Below are 17,353 nucleotides of genomic sequence, written 5' to 3' on the forward strand. Positions count from 1 at the left end.
TTACAATAAAAGGCATAAATTTTGTTCCCTGGTTTAATTTACAGTTAAAGCCATGTAAAGCATTAGGGTTTTTTCTTTACTCAAGAGATCAGAATACAGATTTATATTTATTACAGTAACAAAAGTAATGACAGAACACACATTATTCATTTCACTGAAATTAAATAGACATGAATGTAATTTTGTTACCTTTCTTGCAGTTGTTTTTTCCACCATGGTGCTATTGCTGTCAGAATTTTCAACTTGAACTGTTTTTGTAGACCCAAATTTGGGCATTTTATAGCTGTTTAGCTAGCTGTATATTGTATCAGTGGGTTCATTGTGTGTCTGAAAAACAATGAAACAAAAAACATTATGTAAATATACACAGTACAGGGGAATTTTAGGACAAATGTTGTTACTACAGATGGTAGCAGAGCCAAGTAATATCCCCAAAAAGATGACTGATAATGACATTTGACTTCAGGCATCCCACTTATCTGCCACTCAAAATTTGGGGTGGAAACTCAACAGAACAGCTTCTACTGGGGACAGAAACACCAGAAAACCACCAGCTCAGCTGATGAACTCCCCCATGCTCCTAACTTCCCCCTTTGGCAGATTTAACACTTTAAGGTGTTTGATGGCTTATTGGTTCGATATCTCAATTTTATAGGTCATAATACTGGGAGGATGCACAAAATAATTTCTAGCAAGTATGAGGAGAAATGAAGCTTTCTAAACTGAGAAATGGGAATACTGCATCCAAAATATTACGGAAAAAAGGTTTAATCTTGTGATTTGCTATGCTCTTTGTTGGTGCAAGAGATATGCATTAGAAGAAAAATCTTCTAAAGCTTAGAGCTGGAACTAAAGACCTTAATTTGCACCGTCTGGAAAATTACCTAAGCTCTTGGTATATGTACCTATATAAAGCCTTAAGAGCTCTGTGGTGTTTCATTCCAGAGCACATCAAATAAGTACCATTACAATCACATAATGGAATTTTGGTTCTTCCATGTTAGTTTTGATTCTACTTTTTCACTTCAAGAGAAGCAAAGTATTTTTAATACACAGAATCACAGAGGCTGGAAAAGACCTTTAAGATCATCGGTCAATCCGTCAAGTCAGGTTGTCCTAAAAGCTTGTATCAGGAGCATAGCAGAAGGGTGCTCTTCACTTTCAGCACTAAACTGTATTGCTGGCAGTGGTTTTTAGCATTATTTGTTTAGCATCTTGTGAACACCTGCAAAGTTCTTAACTACAAAGAAAAAAATTAATACAAACAGGCCAAAACACATTGCCAGCACACAGGCATTGTTACTATGCAAAGCATGAAATACTATGGTAAGTGATTTTAGTAACAAAAGACTGCAAACAGTAACAATTCTGAATAACAAATAATCAAGAAGAAATGCTTCTCTCCATAGTCTACGGTTCAGGCAACTGCCAAGACAGGAGCTAAAATGAGACAGGAATCAGAAGTACAAACTCAGCTCACTACAGTGTGGATGTACAAGACCACGGAAGAAAGCATGGCAGATAATATTAGAAAGCTAACTTAATTCTGTACCAAGAGCTCTCATTTGACTTGGAGAAGCTTGTAGGACTTCACCATTATGTCTCCAAAGATGCACTGAAGATTCTCATTCACTCTGCTCAGGCTTGTTAAAAGGAAAAAGTGTTGTTAGGCCACTACAGACCACTCCTCATAAATCCCGAAGTATATTAAGAGATTTGTGGCTTAGCCAACTCAGAGAACAATTCCAGCTGAGGATGAAACCCAAGACATCTAACACTGCAACAGGGCTTATAGCAGGAATAGTGTCATAATCACAAATCCCACTGAAGTAGTTTGCTGAATTCACTCATTCACCTCACTTGCCTTTTCTACAGAATGAAGAGCCACTCCTGTTTGAGGGCCTGAGGGGAGAGATCACATGAAAAGCAAAATTGCATTTACTATCCTATCACTTTGAAGGGGGTGATGTTTTTTGGTCTTTCTGAACTGATAAGATCACACCCTTTGTGAATCTTTTAGTAATATTGTATCTCAGCTAAATGTTGTTTCAGATGTGACATTTCTATTGTTGCTTTACAGTTAATATTTTGGGATCAATCACATAGCAAATTTGTTGCTGTTAGAGAACCAGGGCCACTGTTTTGGTTTGATACAGGTAACTGACAACAGAAATTGGTACTTTCTCTCTGGCAGATAACTTTAAGAAAACTGTTTTGCACACTATACCCGACACACAAAACTGTCATATTACAAAACAATTTCTACACCCCACCCACTCATCAAAAGAATTTCTACAGCCCACTCACCCATCCACCCCCCACAAGACCTAAATTATGGGAAATTCCCTTGCAGAATACTTGGCTAAGATTAACACTGTTGTATACAGCAAAGCAACATCTTTCACATTCTTCCAGAATAGGAGGGAAAGAACAAGGAGAAGGAAAGTTCAGAAAGTTCAAAAACCTCCGTCCTTAAGTCAGAAAATTCTGTAATGCTGCATTAATATCTGCTCTTTTCCTCCCTTTCCACCACAACTGATTTTTCTTATTTAAAAAAACCCAACACCTAAACCGCAAACAGATGAAAAACTGGAAAAGCTTAATTACAAACTTTCTCACATAAAATAACCTGAATCTGTCTCTACTATGGTACAATATTGTGAAATTCCACCTGTTCTACCCAAGACAAAAGAAGGATTAATTCTCTTAATTTATGTGGTATCAATAGGATTTATGCATTCCTACTGATACAGAGTAAACTTGTATTTTTAATGGACTTCAAAGCACACGGTTATTTGCCTTTTCTTCTATTTGCTTTTTGTAACAGTTGCAAAAACAAAAAAAGGTTGCTGGCGCAATGGAGAACACTCTAGAGTGAGCTTCCTGTATTTTACAAAAACATTTCTTAATCCTAAAAGAAGCAACAAGTTAGTATCTTCACTGACAATGACTACTGTTCTGATTACACCATAGACAAAGTATTACCACAGCAGCAAATAACTATTTTCATGGGTTTAAAAAGATACCAGTCATTAACTTGCTTTTGCTCAGTAAGCTTCTCAAACCCTCTCTTTAAGTTTTGTTTGCAACAATATCTCTTCTGTACATCATTATGATTACTACTTGGAACACATTAACATGTGAACGTTATCTTTATTTTAATCAAAATATTTCTCTGCATATGATGACCTTTCATTGCCTTTTTTTTTTTTTTTTTTTTTTTTTTTTTTTTTTTTTTTTTTTGCTACTTTGCTCACTGAAAATATTGCCATTCCTGCTTTGCTTTTTTTCCTGGTTTGATAGGTCATTCCCTATAACCATTTGCTATTGACAAGAAGGAGCTCTACTTTGTGAGCTTAGCAAAATTTATTAGCTTAGGCTTGGCTCCATTCCTTTTATTTTTCTCACCTTTAGGGACTAAACCATAATGACTGAACCAGAGTTCCTCCACAAAAGGCACAGATGTTCTCAAGTCTTACTTACCAGAAAGTTAAAGGATTGCAGACTAAAAGAATTCAATCTATAGGTATCATGCAGGTGCAAGAGGTTGATAAAAACACTTTAAAAATAAATTTAAGGTATTTTTAAAGAGTACACTTAGCACAAATAATATACAAACATAAGTAAAATCAGAAAGCATAGGGTGTTTCAATTTTCTTTGTTACATGGTAAAAAATAAGTCTGAATTCATTCAGTTCTTGACCCCAAGCCTATTATGTTTTGAAGAGAAGACTACTTTGGGAGATCATTAAAACTGAGTATTGCATACTGGATTATTGAAGCAAACCATACTACTGCAGTATTTCCATGAAATGTTTTATGTATGAGGTTGCTACTTATGGGGGGGAAAAAGAAGAAAAAAAAAAAAACAAAAAACCACTTTTCATAAACGGTTAGATTTTTTTTATTTCATGAGATCTCACTATGGTCCAGAAATGTAAGCAAACTATTCAACCCAACACCTGGTGTATGTTACTATAAAATTGTGATGTGCAGAAGTGATTTTACTGATGTTTCAGCTTTATTTCCATTTGTCAGTGCCATTTCAGCTCATGTTCTTTACACAGGCAACAAACATTTGCATTCAAAGTCAAAATGCAGAACATTAGAAGGTTTTTCCAGGAAAACCTAGATCTCTCTGCTTCAAGTTTCCTTCAGGGCTGTTTCATAATGTAACTGCTGGTTTATCACACAGTCCTGATGGCATATTTCATACCACCGGAAGCCTAAATTAAAAATTAAATGTTCCCCATTCAAATTACTCTCCTCTGTCACAACAACCAGTTGCTATCACTTTCCATCTGACAGACACAACTTCTTTTTCAGTAACAAACTAATCTATTTCATACTTTTCAGTAAAACACAGATTCTGCTTCCTACTAAGGAAACTTTTCTGTTTGTAACAAAATCAGATATTCTGATTCTATATTTGGAAGTCTTTCCTTCACATATATTAACAGTTACCAATATCCTGTTACTTGAAATGCTGTTAAACGTTTGTTTCAATCTTTTTTCACCTAAGGGAACTGAAAAATTCTATTTTCTCTTTCAAGTTCTCCAGCTCTACAGGACAAGATATTAAAAACTAGGATTATTTCATCAGAAAAACCTCACCTCAAAAACGAAACACCCCTCACTAACCACTAGAATTTAAGATATAACTAGAAACAGAAAATGAAGCATTTAATAACTTTCTAATTCAAAGAAGTTACTGTATTAATTTATATAACTTTACATCTTGCCTTCCAGTAAAGGGCAGGCCCTCACCTAAGTGAAAAAACTCCAGGTAATTGATGCAGTACTCCAACAGCACTGTTGTCACTGTTGCTCACTCCCTTTATACAAGTTCTTGCCTTCAGCCTCCTGAGAACTGAGGCCCCCAGGTTTGTTTCATGCATACACATCATCCACTGACTATTTTCAAGCCAGTAGACAGATTTTCTTTAAATTTGACAGCAGAGGAGAGTTTTCAAATTAAGCCCTCACAAATCGCATGGGAAAAGGCAGTGGCTGGAGGATAATAGTTAATATTAATAATAATCTTACCCTGATTTCCCAGAAGAAAAATTTTAAAATGAGCTTCATGCAGTATTGCATGTAAGAACTCCACATAAGGTGGCCTTTATAAACCACTTCCCTTCTTTTCCCCTAGTCACAGAGGAAGCTTCCCATGAGACCTCCATGTTACCGAAGTCAATCAGCCATAAGACATAATTGTATGAGAAATTAAGCATCACCAGTTCAGGTGCTCACAGAACTACCTGTTTCCTCTCTGGTTTACAATGTATGCTCACCCTCTTGCTCCTGCACTTCTTCCCCACAAGACATACAGCAAGAAGTTACACAACGTTTAGGGAAGGTTTACTTTGGTAGCCCTGTTGTACAGTTATCTTGAAGATTAGCTGATTTTTTATAGCAAGCCAGGGGGCACAAGACTGAACTTCTGCAAGAATATTAGTAACAGATGGGCTAATTTCAAAGACACTGCATTTACCCTTGAGCTCTAGAATACACTTGAATTGAAAAAGCTGAGGATCTAGCACAAGGCAACCTTCTCAACTACCTTTGTTCTTCTGCATTTCCCATATCTGATTTCATCTTCAGAAGAAAAAAACGACAAACAAAAGAACAATAAATATGCCTCTCTTCCTACAGGATTTACTCCAAAAAGGGAAGCAGTCAATCAACTCTACAAAATTGCTATAAATATTTGACAGAAGTGCTTCAGAATGTTTTGCTAAAATTAAACTTATGAAAATGACAGCTAAAGCTACAATATACATTCACAGTAAGTACTGTAGGGCAAAACAGCTGGTAACGAAAATTCAGAATTTGCAGTAGTCACATTTGGCAGCTTTGCTTTGGACTAGTGCTAGCACAGTCCAGTGTACTGAACACACATAAAATGTTAGAGCACATTCCTGAACACATCCCTTGGCTTAAAGCAGGAAGAACTGAAGCTCAGAAGCCACAGAGCAAACTAAATGACAAGGAGAGAGAAGGAGAGAGTCATTCTAAAGTTGTATTCATGATTCAAATTAAGACACTGATGTCGATTTTCTCTTAATATCTCCTCCCTCTCACCTCCAAGACTTTGTCTCTTCCAAGGTTATTTAGAAATGACTGGTATGAACTAGATCTCAAAGCTGTTAAGAGTCTATAATGGACAGGAAAAGAAAAAAGGAAAAAAAAAAAGATGGATGAGTATGGAAGAGAGACATCTAAGAACAGCTGAAATGAGAGAGAGGCAGGCAAAAGCCAACATTACATATTCTGTTCAGAGAAAGCCAGCTGGCCAACCCATATGTACACACTGGCTAATTAAAAAGTATGTAGGTAGCTCCTGCCTAGCCACACCAAATGTTATCTATGTTCTGGTGGCAGTGTCAAAGGCAGCTGAAGTGAATGCACTGGGAGAAAGGGAACAGATATAGTACAAAGGACTAAAATGCACAGAAAATTGGGCTTTTTAAATATCGTAAGGAGCAGAGTTTAAGAAAAAAGATATTAGCAAAAGAGGCATTGTTGAACTAAGTTTTAGCACTATTTAGGTTGTCAGGAAAGTGCAAATTAAAATATTTTCTTTCACAACTAGAGGCATCCTTCAGCCAACAACATACAGAAGTGATTTCTTTCCAAAAGTGAGGTTAGCAAATTCTAGCATTTCTAGACACATGAAACACAATAGGGTATGAGCAGTCAATTTTTTGCTTCTTACAGAGGTTAGAGCCTCTATACAGATAGCTACTCAACCATAAACCTGCCCAATGTAACATTCTTGGTCAGACTGCAATGTTATGAGATCAGCATCAAGCTTTTCATCTACAGTGTCTAGAAAGTCAAAAGGGCTTGAGATGGAATACAGGATTATTTGAGTTGTATATAAATATACATTTTTATATATATTTAGTTAGGGGCTGTGGAGGTGCTAAGAGGCACAAAATGAGGAGGTGGGATTGAGGAAGAGACCATTCAGGCCTGAGTATGCAAAGGTAAAAGATGAAGTAGAAGGGTAAGAAAGTCCAGTAGAATAGAGCTGGCTGACTTCGAAAGTTAAACACCATGTGTATGAAAGGAACAGCCATCTTTTTACCTGGTATTTCCCACACAGAAGTATGCCAAATGAGGACTAGAGTTTCAGATTAGTTGTATGAGAGAATATGACACTGACAAGCAAGCAGCAGAGTGAGAAACTTGAGAAGACAGGTAAGAAGGGATTGTTCTTGGAAGGAAACCACAGGAGACTCCACGATAAACAATTTTTTTCCTCAGACCATGGAATATAATAAAAATTCTTAAACCTTGCCATTCCTGTGGCTCTGTAAAAAAGCACAGGCATTGCATCAACTTTTAGTTTTTATGGAGAATGACAAGCTTACTACTGTGGTCAGTTTTCCACCAGCTCCTTGGACAGACATACTTTCAGAAATGAAGTCTTAAACACTGCTGTCTCATGTGAATATCAAAATGAAGGTAAAGGATGGGATGTTACCTGGGGCATGTAACATATTTTTATTTGCCACTAAAAGAAGAGTTGGACTAAGGAATCCTATACCCTTCTGAAATTACGGAGGGAAGTGGTGCATAGTTCAGTGTTTCAAACCTACTGAGCTCCATCAGCTTTATTGTCAGTAGACTTCAACTCAGAACTAGTAAATACAGAGGCAGAAGCATCATTTGAGCAGTGTTGTCAGGAGACAGTTATGATACTGGAAAAAGCCACAAAAAAGATGGGGGAGGAAAGGTACAAAAAAAAAAACGTTGGGGGTCAGATCCACTTTAAGAAAGTGCCTGAAGGGGAACTTCAGACCCAGACACAATGTACTGTTGGTTCCACTCACCTTATCCTTTTCTGCCTCTTCCCATCCACCCATTTTGTCTCTTTTCTTCACATAGCTAGCTAGCTAGTTACACCTCCCATTCCTATCCCACTTTGTTTCTTTGCAATAATAGAGAAGGTTCAGATCCCAAAACAAAGCACATGAAAGAACATTGTCCAGATGAAAGTTTTAATTTCACATAAAGGCATACTGTGAAATACTTACAATTTACGTAACATCAGATGACCTAAGAGTCAATACATTCAGGGAAGGGAAGGTAGAAACACAGACAATGAGAGAGGTATTAAAGGCCTGATTTAGCAAAAATATTCCTAGGTTTCTGATGCAAAGCTGTATATAAACAAAGTTATATGAATCAGAAAACAAACAAACAAAAAAAGACAAAAAAAAACAGCAAAAAACCAAGCCAACACCTTCCTCCAAAATATTTAACAACCATGCAATGGTGCAGGTGGAATCCAACACCTCAGAAATCAGCCTGATAGGCAGGATTACTAAGCAACTTAACTCCCAAGGTGCTGAAGTCAAAGCTCAGTAAGTATGCTATCTATACTGTAATACATTTTTTCCAGAAGCTGATTCTTCATATTAGACAAATGCAGCTATAATGGACTAAACATACACTGAAGTACACCCCTACTGACAAGCCTGCCTCCTGCTACAGGTTAGAAGCATGCTGGCCTTCACCACCTTAAAGGAAAACACATTCTGGATAAGAAAAGATTAAGTAAGAGGCTATTTGTGTATGTTACACTACTTAAGAGCAAATTTTTTACCATAGCTTCTGGTATGTGGCATGCACTAAAATACCATCAAATACAACAACCAGAACAATTTGCCAGGGACTTTTTGCCCTTCACTCCATGGTGTCCCATTGTACTTGCAATTCAGCTCTCTAGCTGTCATCAGCAAACAAATTACTAAATATTACTGCCTTTAGGTAGTACAACAATTGAGTACATTGAAGAGAACAGGGCCTGAATGATACATGCAGTGGCTTTTACAGATGAAAAGTGACAGGACCATTTTTATTTGGAAAATATTCACAAGCTCTTTTCACAAACAATCACAACAGTTGAGTCCATGCAGATTCCAGTGTCAGAGGTATGATGAAAAAACTGAGCTCTAACAGAGTCTCAAATTAACAGTGCCTAAGGCAACAGTCTTGTGGTATTAAATAAAAATGTAGTACCCAGCATGGACGTGCATCACGAATTTGGCAGATTTTACAGCATTTGACAATAAAATACGACAAAACACTTTTGATCCCTAAGTGAGGAATTCTCTATTAAAATTATCCTTTAAAATTTGCACAATACTTGAGTTGACTTGTGGCCAGAATATGCAACACTCCTTTCTTTGCTATACCTTTGCATAACCTCAGGAAAAGAACCCTATCCCTCCCCTGCTGCAGTTTTCATTACCAGATTTTAGATGATACACTAAAAATCAAAGAAAAAACATTAACCTAACATAAACACATCTTTCAGAATTAAATGCCATAAGATGGCTTGGATATGTGTTTTTTGGAGAATCCTCAGATCCTAGCTAATATATGGAACAGACCATTAGACTAACTGTCCTGTCAGGTGGTATTTCTACATTTTAATTTGAACTGTTTAGATACTGGAGATCCAAACATATTAAAGAAAGATTTGTGCATTCCTTATATGAAAAATAACATATTTGAACCTCATTTTATAAAGGCAGAACAGGATCAGGCATTGGCCACTCACCATCTCCAGAATGGCTTTTAATATACTCTGTACCTACTCATTGCATGCCAGACTATACTACACGGGGATAGCATGAAGTCCCTAAAAACCAGCCAGACAGCAAGACAGATTTTCCAATACTTCAGCTGGAACTCACCACTACTTCCTACCAAAATAAAAAATGTATGTCATAGTCTAGGAATTTCTACTAGGAAGAGCAAAAAAATGAGGACATACAACTCTTTCCTATACAGAAAATAAACGAGACTTTGCAGGGGTTTTGTAGCACTTGACCATACAGGACCTTGGACTCCTGGCCAGAAAGTCTTCAAATTGCTATTTTAAGAGCCCGAGTTTACCTGTGCTTGGTTTCAAGTGTCAAGTTCCAAAGATTTCACAACACCTTTCAATTCATTTTCCATGCTAATAGCAGCACCTAGACTTGTCAGCCTTTTTTTAATATGCTCTATTAATTATGACTGAATCTGTAGGTTTCTGATTGAGTTTTTGTAAGGCTTTTTTTTTTCTTTTTTACCTAACACATGCTTACCAAAGAACACAAGAACTTCACTGCTCATAGAATCAAAGAATAATTGAGGTTAAGGAACACCTAGAGGTCACCTAAGTCCCTCATCTATGTACTCAGTCAGATGTTTTCAGCTGTCTTAGTACCTTCCATAGATCAGGTTGAGTTTGCTACTTGAGCAGGAAAAAAGTGGTAAAAGAAACCACAGAAAATAAAAGTCTTACTATTCTTGACTAACTGTAGGCACCTATAAATCACACAGCCAATTTTTACAAGCAGTACACTGGGGAATAAGAAGAAATGCTGGCCCAAAATGTAATTTACAAAATCATATTCTCTGATTGAAAATACCACACCCCTATATGACTTTGAGATTTGTTACACGGATTGACTTGATTTTAAAGGTGTTACTGTTTTACAAATTACAGATAGCTCATGCTTCAGTAACAGCTGTATCTGAGCAATAGATTGCTCCTCTCTTATGTCACAGCTCATCATTAGAAATAAACCTGTACTTCTTTCTATAATGTTTCCTTGCAACTGCATTTAATATAAACTCCAGCCAAGTAAGGACTGAAACTCCTGCTGGAGTAGTATTGGACATATTTTACCTCACACACTTTTAACTAAAACTCAAGTATCTACCTGTCAGACTGAAACCAACACACTGACACTGATGTGCTTCTAAAAGTAAAAGAAAAAGAAGACCCAAAAAAAGAGCTTTTTGGGTATGTTACAACTCTGATTTTATTTATACTTCCTCGGAGATGGATCAAGCAATTTATTAATGTGCTGAGCATTCCTTTTAAGCTAGTTTATGCCTTAATGTTCCTACTTAAACATTGAGGACTCAAGACAAAACATGGACTTCAATTTTCCACATTATCCTTACTACTGGCAAAGGTAAAATTTCAAAGCAATTGAAGAAACTTGCTGCTGTTGCTGAGTAAAATTTGACAACTTGGTGAACTTCTGAAGAACCACTGATTGGAAACACAGCAAGTAGCTTCACTTGCTTACAGAGAAAAAAGAACTTATTTGTCACTCATACCATGATTCCTACTATTTCAACTTGCCTTGATTTCCACCTTCTTAAAGAGAAGGAAATGTCTGTAACACTTGTAACAAGTCATAACACATTACAGACTTTATTCTTCAGATTATTTCAGTTTGTTGGTATCGCACTTCTAAACGCATATGGAATTAATTCCTGTTTATGTCTTGCTAATGCACTGAATAAACATAAAAACTAAGATTTTTGTTAAAATATCCTGCAGCTGCTATGTCAATCTAATCTTGCTTGGCGTATAAAAGCTAAAAATTATTCAGAAAATGACAGAGGAAAAATACCCAAAAGGATTCCAGCTACCTATAAATGACCTTTAACGTTCTTACACAAAGATAACTGAACATGGAAGAAACAGAGAAAATGAGTGATCTAGGCTCTAAGTCTACCATAACATCTCACAGCAGTATACCAGTATTAAAGCCCAAGTATCCAAAAAGTGTCATTTTCAAAGGATGGGACACTTTGAAAGAATCATTTAGACTTAAGGACTCAAAACTGAGTAAGCCCATCTGCATCAGGCCCCATTCAAAAGAAGACATCAAGAGAATGCGTCCAAACACCTTTTAAGGTGCTGAGAAAAGGTATGAAACAAAAGAAGTAGGAAGAGGATGAAGTCTTTCCCAGCTGGCTCTTGAACACCTGGGACACTGAACATATTCCTTAACTTAAAAAAAAAAAAAAAAAAAGCCTGAACACAGATGAGTGGAGAAGATGGTGCTTTGCCACAGGGATCTCAAGATTTCAGAGACACAGCTGCAATGGGGAAGCACTGAATAAGAAGCTATCTGAAGGAACAAAAAGATCAAATGATCAAATGTGTATTTCTTCACTTTTATTTTTGAACAGAAAGAGTTATTTAGTAAAAGAAATATTCAGGGCCAAGGAGCTGTTTCTACAATAGATACTCTCAGATTTACACTTCAATCATACAGATATTTATTCCCAGGATAAACATTCAGAACAGAAGCCCTACCATTTTAAGATTACAGAACTACACATTATTTCACAGAGTTTTTTGAAAATCTGTGGGCTTGCTTAATAATGAAGCATGTGGGCTGGATACATACATTCCAAATGAACTCACACCACCACAGTCTTAACAAATTAATAATTTTCAAAAAAGACTGGAAAAATACTATTTTTTTCTAGAAAAGCACAAAACAGCAGGAGATTTGATACAATAATGGTATACCAGATTGTTCAAGAATGGCAAAAACTTCATCACTAAGGCAGTATTGTCTTGCAAAAAGGGGAGATCATTCTACCACTGCTGTTTCTCTGTTTTTACATGTAATTTTCTTGTAATACTCAAGAGGAGTGCTGTGTTCAAAGTATTAAATCAATATTTTATGACAAAGCTAATTTTAAACTAAACAGCTTGAACTACCAAAACTGAATGTTTGTTGAAATTGCATAATGTAGCCAGACGACCTATTTATCAGAGAATGGTTAGGAACTATTTAAAAGAAGAGAATCCACCCTGATCCTGACATGCTTGTGTTGAAGCTTCTTTTTATGAATATAGATGCAAACTCCCTGCCCCAAATTGGGAGGTGCAAGGTGTAATGAGTGTTCAAGAATAGGGTTATCTTCTGTCATTAGCAACAAACAAACAAAAATCTCTGCCTCTTCCAAAAAAGATGACAAACCTGCCTTCCAGAAGTCAGACAATGATTCCCACTTCAGCTGGACAGAAAAGGCTGCTACAGTGACAGGGCACAACACTCTTTCTGAACCTCAGATGCCATTTCTACATCATTCCTCCATGTGGGCCAGTAATGCACTGCAATTGGTACCAGAATTCAACATGAATCTAAAGGATGTTTGTCAGTATTATTCTCAAGTGCATTCCTCTGCTCTCAGATGAACCTTTTGTCTTTTCATGGATAGAAGATACTAGCATTATTGTTTTTACATGTGGCTAGCTGTTCAACAAGGAAGCACTGGAAAAAAACAAAGAGAATGAAAAGGGTACAAATTGGTTGAATAAGTGATTGTTCTTCTCCTTGAAATGGATTCTGCAAGATAAAAATATCATTTTTACTCTCAGATATTCTCAGCTATTGCCAATAGTCAAGTGGTAATTTCTGAACAAATGCTCTAATTAATATTTATGCTCTAGCTATGCTTTTCATATTCTTCAGAAGTAGAAAGTAAGGTCCTTTCACTTTCATTTTCTCACTCACAAGCTTAATTTCAGCTGCAAGCACTGGAAGAGACTTTCTTCAAGACAGTTCTAGCACACATTTGTATGTAGAGAAGACAAACACGTAATTGTCTTTTCTTTCTTAAAAAAAACAAATATCAGAACCTGCATTTGTAAGATGAGACAAAGTGAAAAGAAGGCATATATGCAACCACTTAGTCAATTAAAAAAAAATAAATTTCATTAAGTATATGTGCAGTAGAACTTCACAGAATGCACCTACAGCTTTACAAGACTACCACACACAGGCAGTACAAGAAGAATGCATCCTTTTACTATTAAAATTGAAATTAATAATGAAAAACACTACCCACAACTGCAGAAAAAAAGTTTTTGTTCCATATTGAAAAGAAAAAAAAAATTGTCAGTTTAACAACTTATTAACCTTTCAGCAACAGGTTCAGCAAGGAACCCCAACAGACTAACTAAAATTAGAACTTTTGTAATATTTTACTCAAATTATTGGGGTCAACTCGTCGTGGCTATAAGCAACCTGCTTCAGCTGACCCTGGCTCTGAGCAGGGGTGTGGACTAGATGAGGTGCCTCCTGATCTCAACTACTTTATGATTTTGTTCCATGAATGAGAAATGCAGATGTTCTTTACCTCAGTGACAGCATGTCTACTGGCAGAGTTATCCTCCTGCTGATATATTAAGTTTATAAAAAGGTTTTAGTCTTCTGTATGCTCCACCAACTTATGCTATGTAGTCAGGACAGCATTTATTCCGAAGAAGACAGAAAGGTGGCTAGAAAGACCCTGTGTAGCTTGTGAGTACTGATGTCATATACTCAAATCATACCATTAAGACAGCTGCATAGAATACAACATCATATTTCTACTGAGGGACATACCTAGCTGTCAAAACCAAACATTTACATGGAAAAACAATCTTCACCTCTTTACTGGGAGAATCACACACATATAAGCTTCCAGAATGCACGAAGGAATCTTCCTTTTTTCTAGATAGTCTCTCAAAATAAAGGAGATTCTCAAGTCTTTAAAGAGGAAACGTATTCTGGGAATGAAGAGAGTCATACTTGCTTAAGACCTCTTGCTCTCAGGAATCTGACATTTACTGCAGAATCCATTAGTCCTCCCTTTTAATTTACAAGTCTAAAATTTTGTATGTTCACAGGTGCTTCCTCTTGAGCCTTTTTTAGGATGAGCTACAGGTTCAAAGGAAGCACCTGCACAGATGTTTGGCATAATATTATACTTCCATTAAGCTAAATGGAGAAGTGGAGTTGTAAGCTTCAGTTTTGATCTACTGGTTATTCCTTAAAGATGTAACTAATCTTAGTCAACTAAAAGAGACTATTCCATTAGCACAGTGCTCACCAAAGAAAAACTTCAAAGCTTTTATATCAGTACTTTGCTAAACTTAAGACAAGCAAGCCTATTACCCATTAAGTTTAAATCCCTCCCACAGGAATATGCATCATGCCTGGAAACTGTCTTAAAATCTGTAAAACAAGAGATTTCAAATCTACTCTTACATCATTACTAGAACTTCAGTAATTTCTATTTGAATATTCATGGGTTAGTGCTATTATACCAACCTAAAAACAAGAAAACCCATAACATATCTACAGCACTGCCAGAGAGAACATAAAAACACACAAAGGTCCTTCATGGACTAAAAGCAGATGAGCTACCAACACCTACTTGTAGTCCTACAATTTCAGCAGGATTTGCCACAGGTAAAACACTGTGGCTTGAGTGTTACCATTCATGTGTAAGGCCTAAACCAGCAGGTTCAAGGAGGAAAAAGCAAGCTTCTCACTCCTCTGAGTAGGCCTACTTAGAGGTTCCTAGCTAGATAATGGAGGGTTTTAGTCTGGCTAAATTGTGAAGACATACAAAATATTCAGCAGACTTTATTGCCACCTCTTGGGCATCACGATGTATCAACTGAAGTAACAGAACAAAATCATATGCCAATTCCTTTGCATAAATACTTTTTCTCTGGGGGAGAAGAGATAGTGAGGGAACAGCTGGAGTGGAAACAAAGAAAAGAGAATAACCAGAATAATGTTTATATACAAGTATAATTATTCAGAGCTGTAAATTACAGCAAGTACTGCAATTAACTCTCATTGATGTTTTACTATGTCACCTGGAGAACCGAAGGGGCTGGAGAGCAGAGAACCAATTATTTTCAAGATAAGGGACAGTATTTTTTTTAGTTAATTAAAAAAGGTTATACAGTTGTCAAGGTACCTGTCCCTTCTTGAAGTCAGAAGATTAATGGATTAGCATTGTCCGAAATAGAGCATCAGTAAATGAACTATGTTCCCTTTATCCATAAATTAGTAAGAACCCAGTATAATAGATTGCTGAACAGTGTAGAGCACCACAGAAAGCTGATTTTTCTGAGTTAGCATTCTTTGATACACACAATCTTGAGGCAAACATAAGCAAGAGGAAATGTTTCCACTAACTGGCTAAGGAATCTATCCATCTATTAAGAGCTTAAAAGGTTTGATAAGTCAGACAACTATTAAGTAGGACTAATACAAAGGGCTTTGAAAGAGAAAGGAAACTACAGGAAACATCTTTACATACTAAGCTCATTTCTTCCACCATCAAACAATGGAACTTTCTAAGATTTTTACCACAACAAAATTGTGAAAATACAAAGTGTTATCTGGTTTCTGTTGTACTTAAGCCATTCTGAAGATCAGATGGATAGGGGAAGTGCTTTCTACCTCTTGTTTTCCAGCCTCACGAGTGCAAGACATAGGACCTAAGAGAAAGTCATTCCAATACCCTCTATCTGTATATTGGAAAGCACATGACAAGGGAAGGGAAATATCTCAAGTCATCTTCCTCCTCAGCTTGCATTTTTACTCCTGCCTCTAATATAGCTCATAATGGTGCATCTAACATTGCTAATAGCATTTCTTTACATTAACCAATGTGAAACCAATTGTCTTGTAACACTGTCACTACCTAGAGAGCTCTGAGTAGCAGCCATGAAAATGGGAAGAGTTTATTAATTTGTTGCTTTATAAAGATAAAAGCAGTTACAGCAGATATAAAGACACTTCCTCAGATCTCCGGGAGATAAAATAAAACAAGGCAAAGGCATCCTCTCAAAGACCTGGAGTCCCTTTTTTCAGTGAATAGTTACATTTTATGCAAGGTGGTGATAAAAGCCCTGAATTGAGTTGGTGAGCTACAAAGTATGGATCCATAAGCTTAGGGACGAACATTCCCTCTTCTCTAGGTTCTGGAATAATAATAACTTGTAAGGAAAAAACTAAAGGTGTTAGCAGGGCTCTGACTTCTGTTATTCCATTAATAAAACTATTCAGCATCATAACATAAAATGCAAGACAGAGTTTGTGCTAATATTTATTTCATACCATCTGTCACTATCATCTAAGTAGAGACTAATGATGTAGTTAAAAAATATAGTCCAATCTGGAGACTAAATGACCAATCTATCCTATTCCATCTGCAATAGAACATGGAAAAGAAGAAACACCAAACACCCCTGCCCAGCCAACTTCTATGTAAGATCAGATTAATTTTGTCAAAAATTAAGTTGTTCTGAGTGTGTATGTTAACAGTGTGGTAGCAGGTTAACTATTACATATTTTGTGATCAATATTTTTTCCCAATTTTTCCAACTATTACAGTCTTCCAACAATCTCATCAGCCTAAGATTGTCTAAACATAGCAAATCAGTTCAACAAATAGAAATTTTTTTCCTATTTCTGTATGTCAAATAACTAGCTCAGCCTTTCTAGGTTATCTGTATTTCCACTAAAAGCGTATCCAGTTTTCCATCCAGTTGAGGTAAAACTGCAATGGGTTATGTGGTTTGCAGCAATTTAAATAGACATCTAAGTTGGTACTTGAAATTATGATTGATGGCCTCCAATTTAATATATGCAGGTATTCAAATTACAGTTTGTGCTTTTAATCCTAAGTGATAATGTAGTTGTACCCTCTGCAACTAATGCCAAATAAACATTAAAGCTTGATA

General features: G+C 36.4%; 1 protein-coding gene and 1 long non-coding RNA gene across 4 annotated transcripts in view; one reads left to right on the forward strand and one right to left on the reverse strand.

The window, feature by feature from the left end:
• The window catches only part of LOC139793074 (uncharacterized), a 155,354-nt gene that overhangs the window by 102,907 nt on the left and 35,094 nt on the right, over positions 1 to 17,353 (forward strand). The gene's annotated exons all lie outside the window — the stretch shown is intronic.
• ANKRD12 (ankyrin repeat domain 12) overlaps positions 1 to 17,353 on the reverse strand; it is a 60,088-nt gene that overhangs the window by 40,239 nt on the left and 2,496 nt on the right. For 2 of the 3 annotated variants that reach the window (XR_011724481.1, XM_071737163.1), the window contains exon 2: positions 190 to 327. Coding sequence is in view for 1 of the 3 variants with exons in the window: in XM_071737163.1 (XP_071593264.1) it covers positions 190 to 276 (87 nt within the window). In the remaining 2 variants the exon portion in view is untranslated. Of the gene's footprint in view, positions 1 to 189; positions 328 to 17,353 lie in introns of those variants that run through there. The other variant, XM_071737164.1, reaches the window with a different exon arrangement.

This window comes from Heliangelus exortis, chromosome 2 (assembly GCF_036169615.1).
Source record: "Heliangelus exortis chromosome 2, bHelExo1.hap1, whole genome shotgun sequence".
Classification (NCBI taxonomy): Eukaryota; Metazoa; Chordata; class Aves; order Apodiformes; family Trochilidae; genus Heliangelus; species Heliangelus exortis.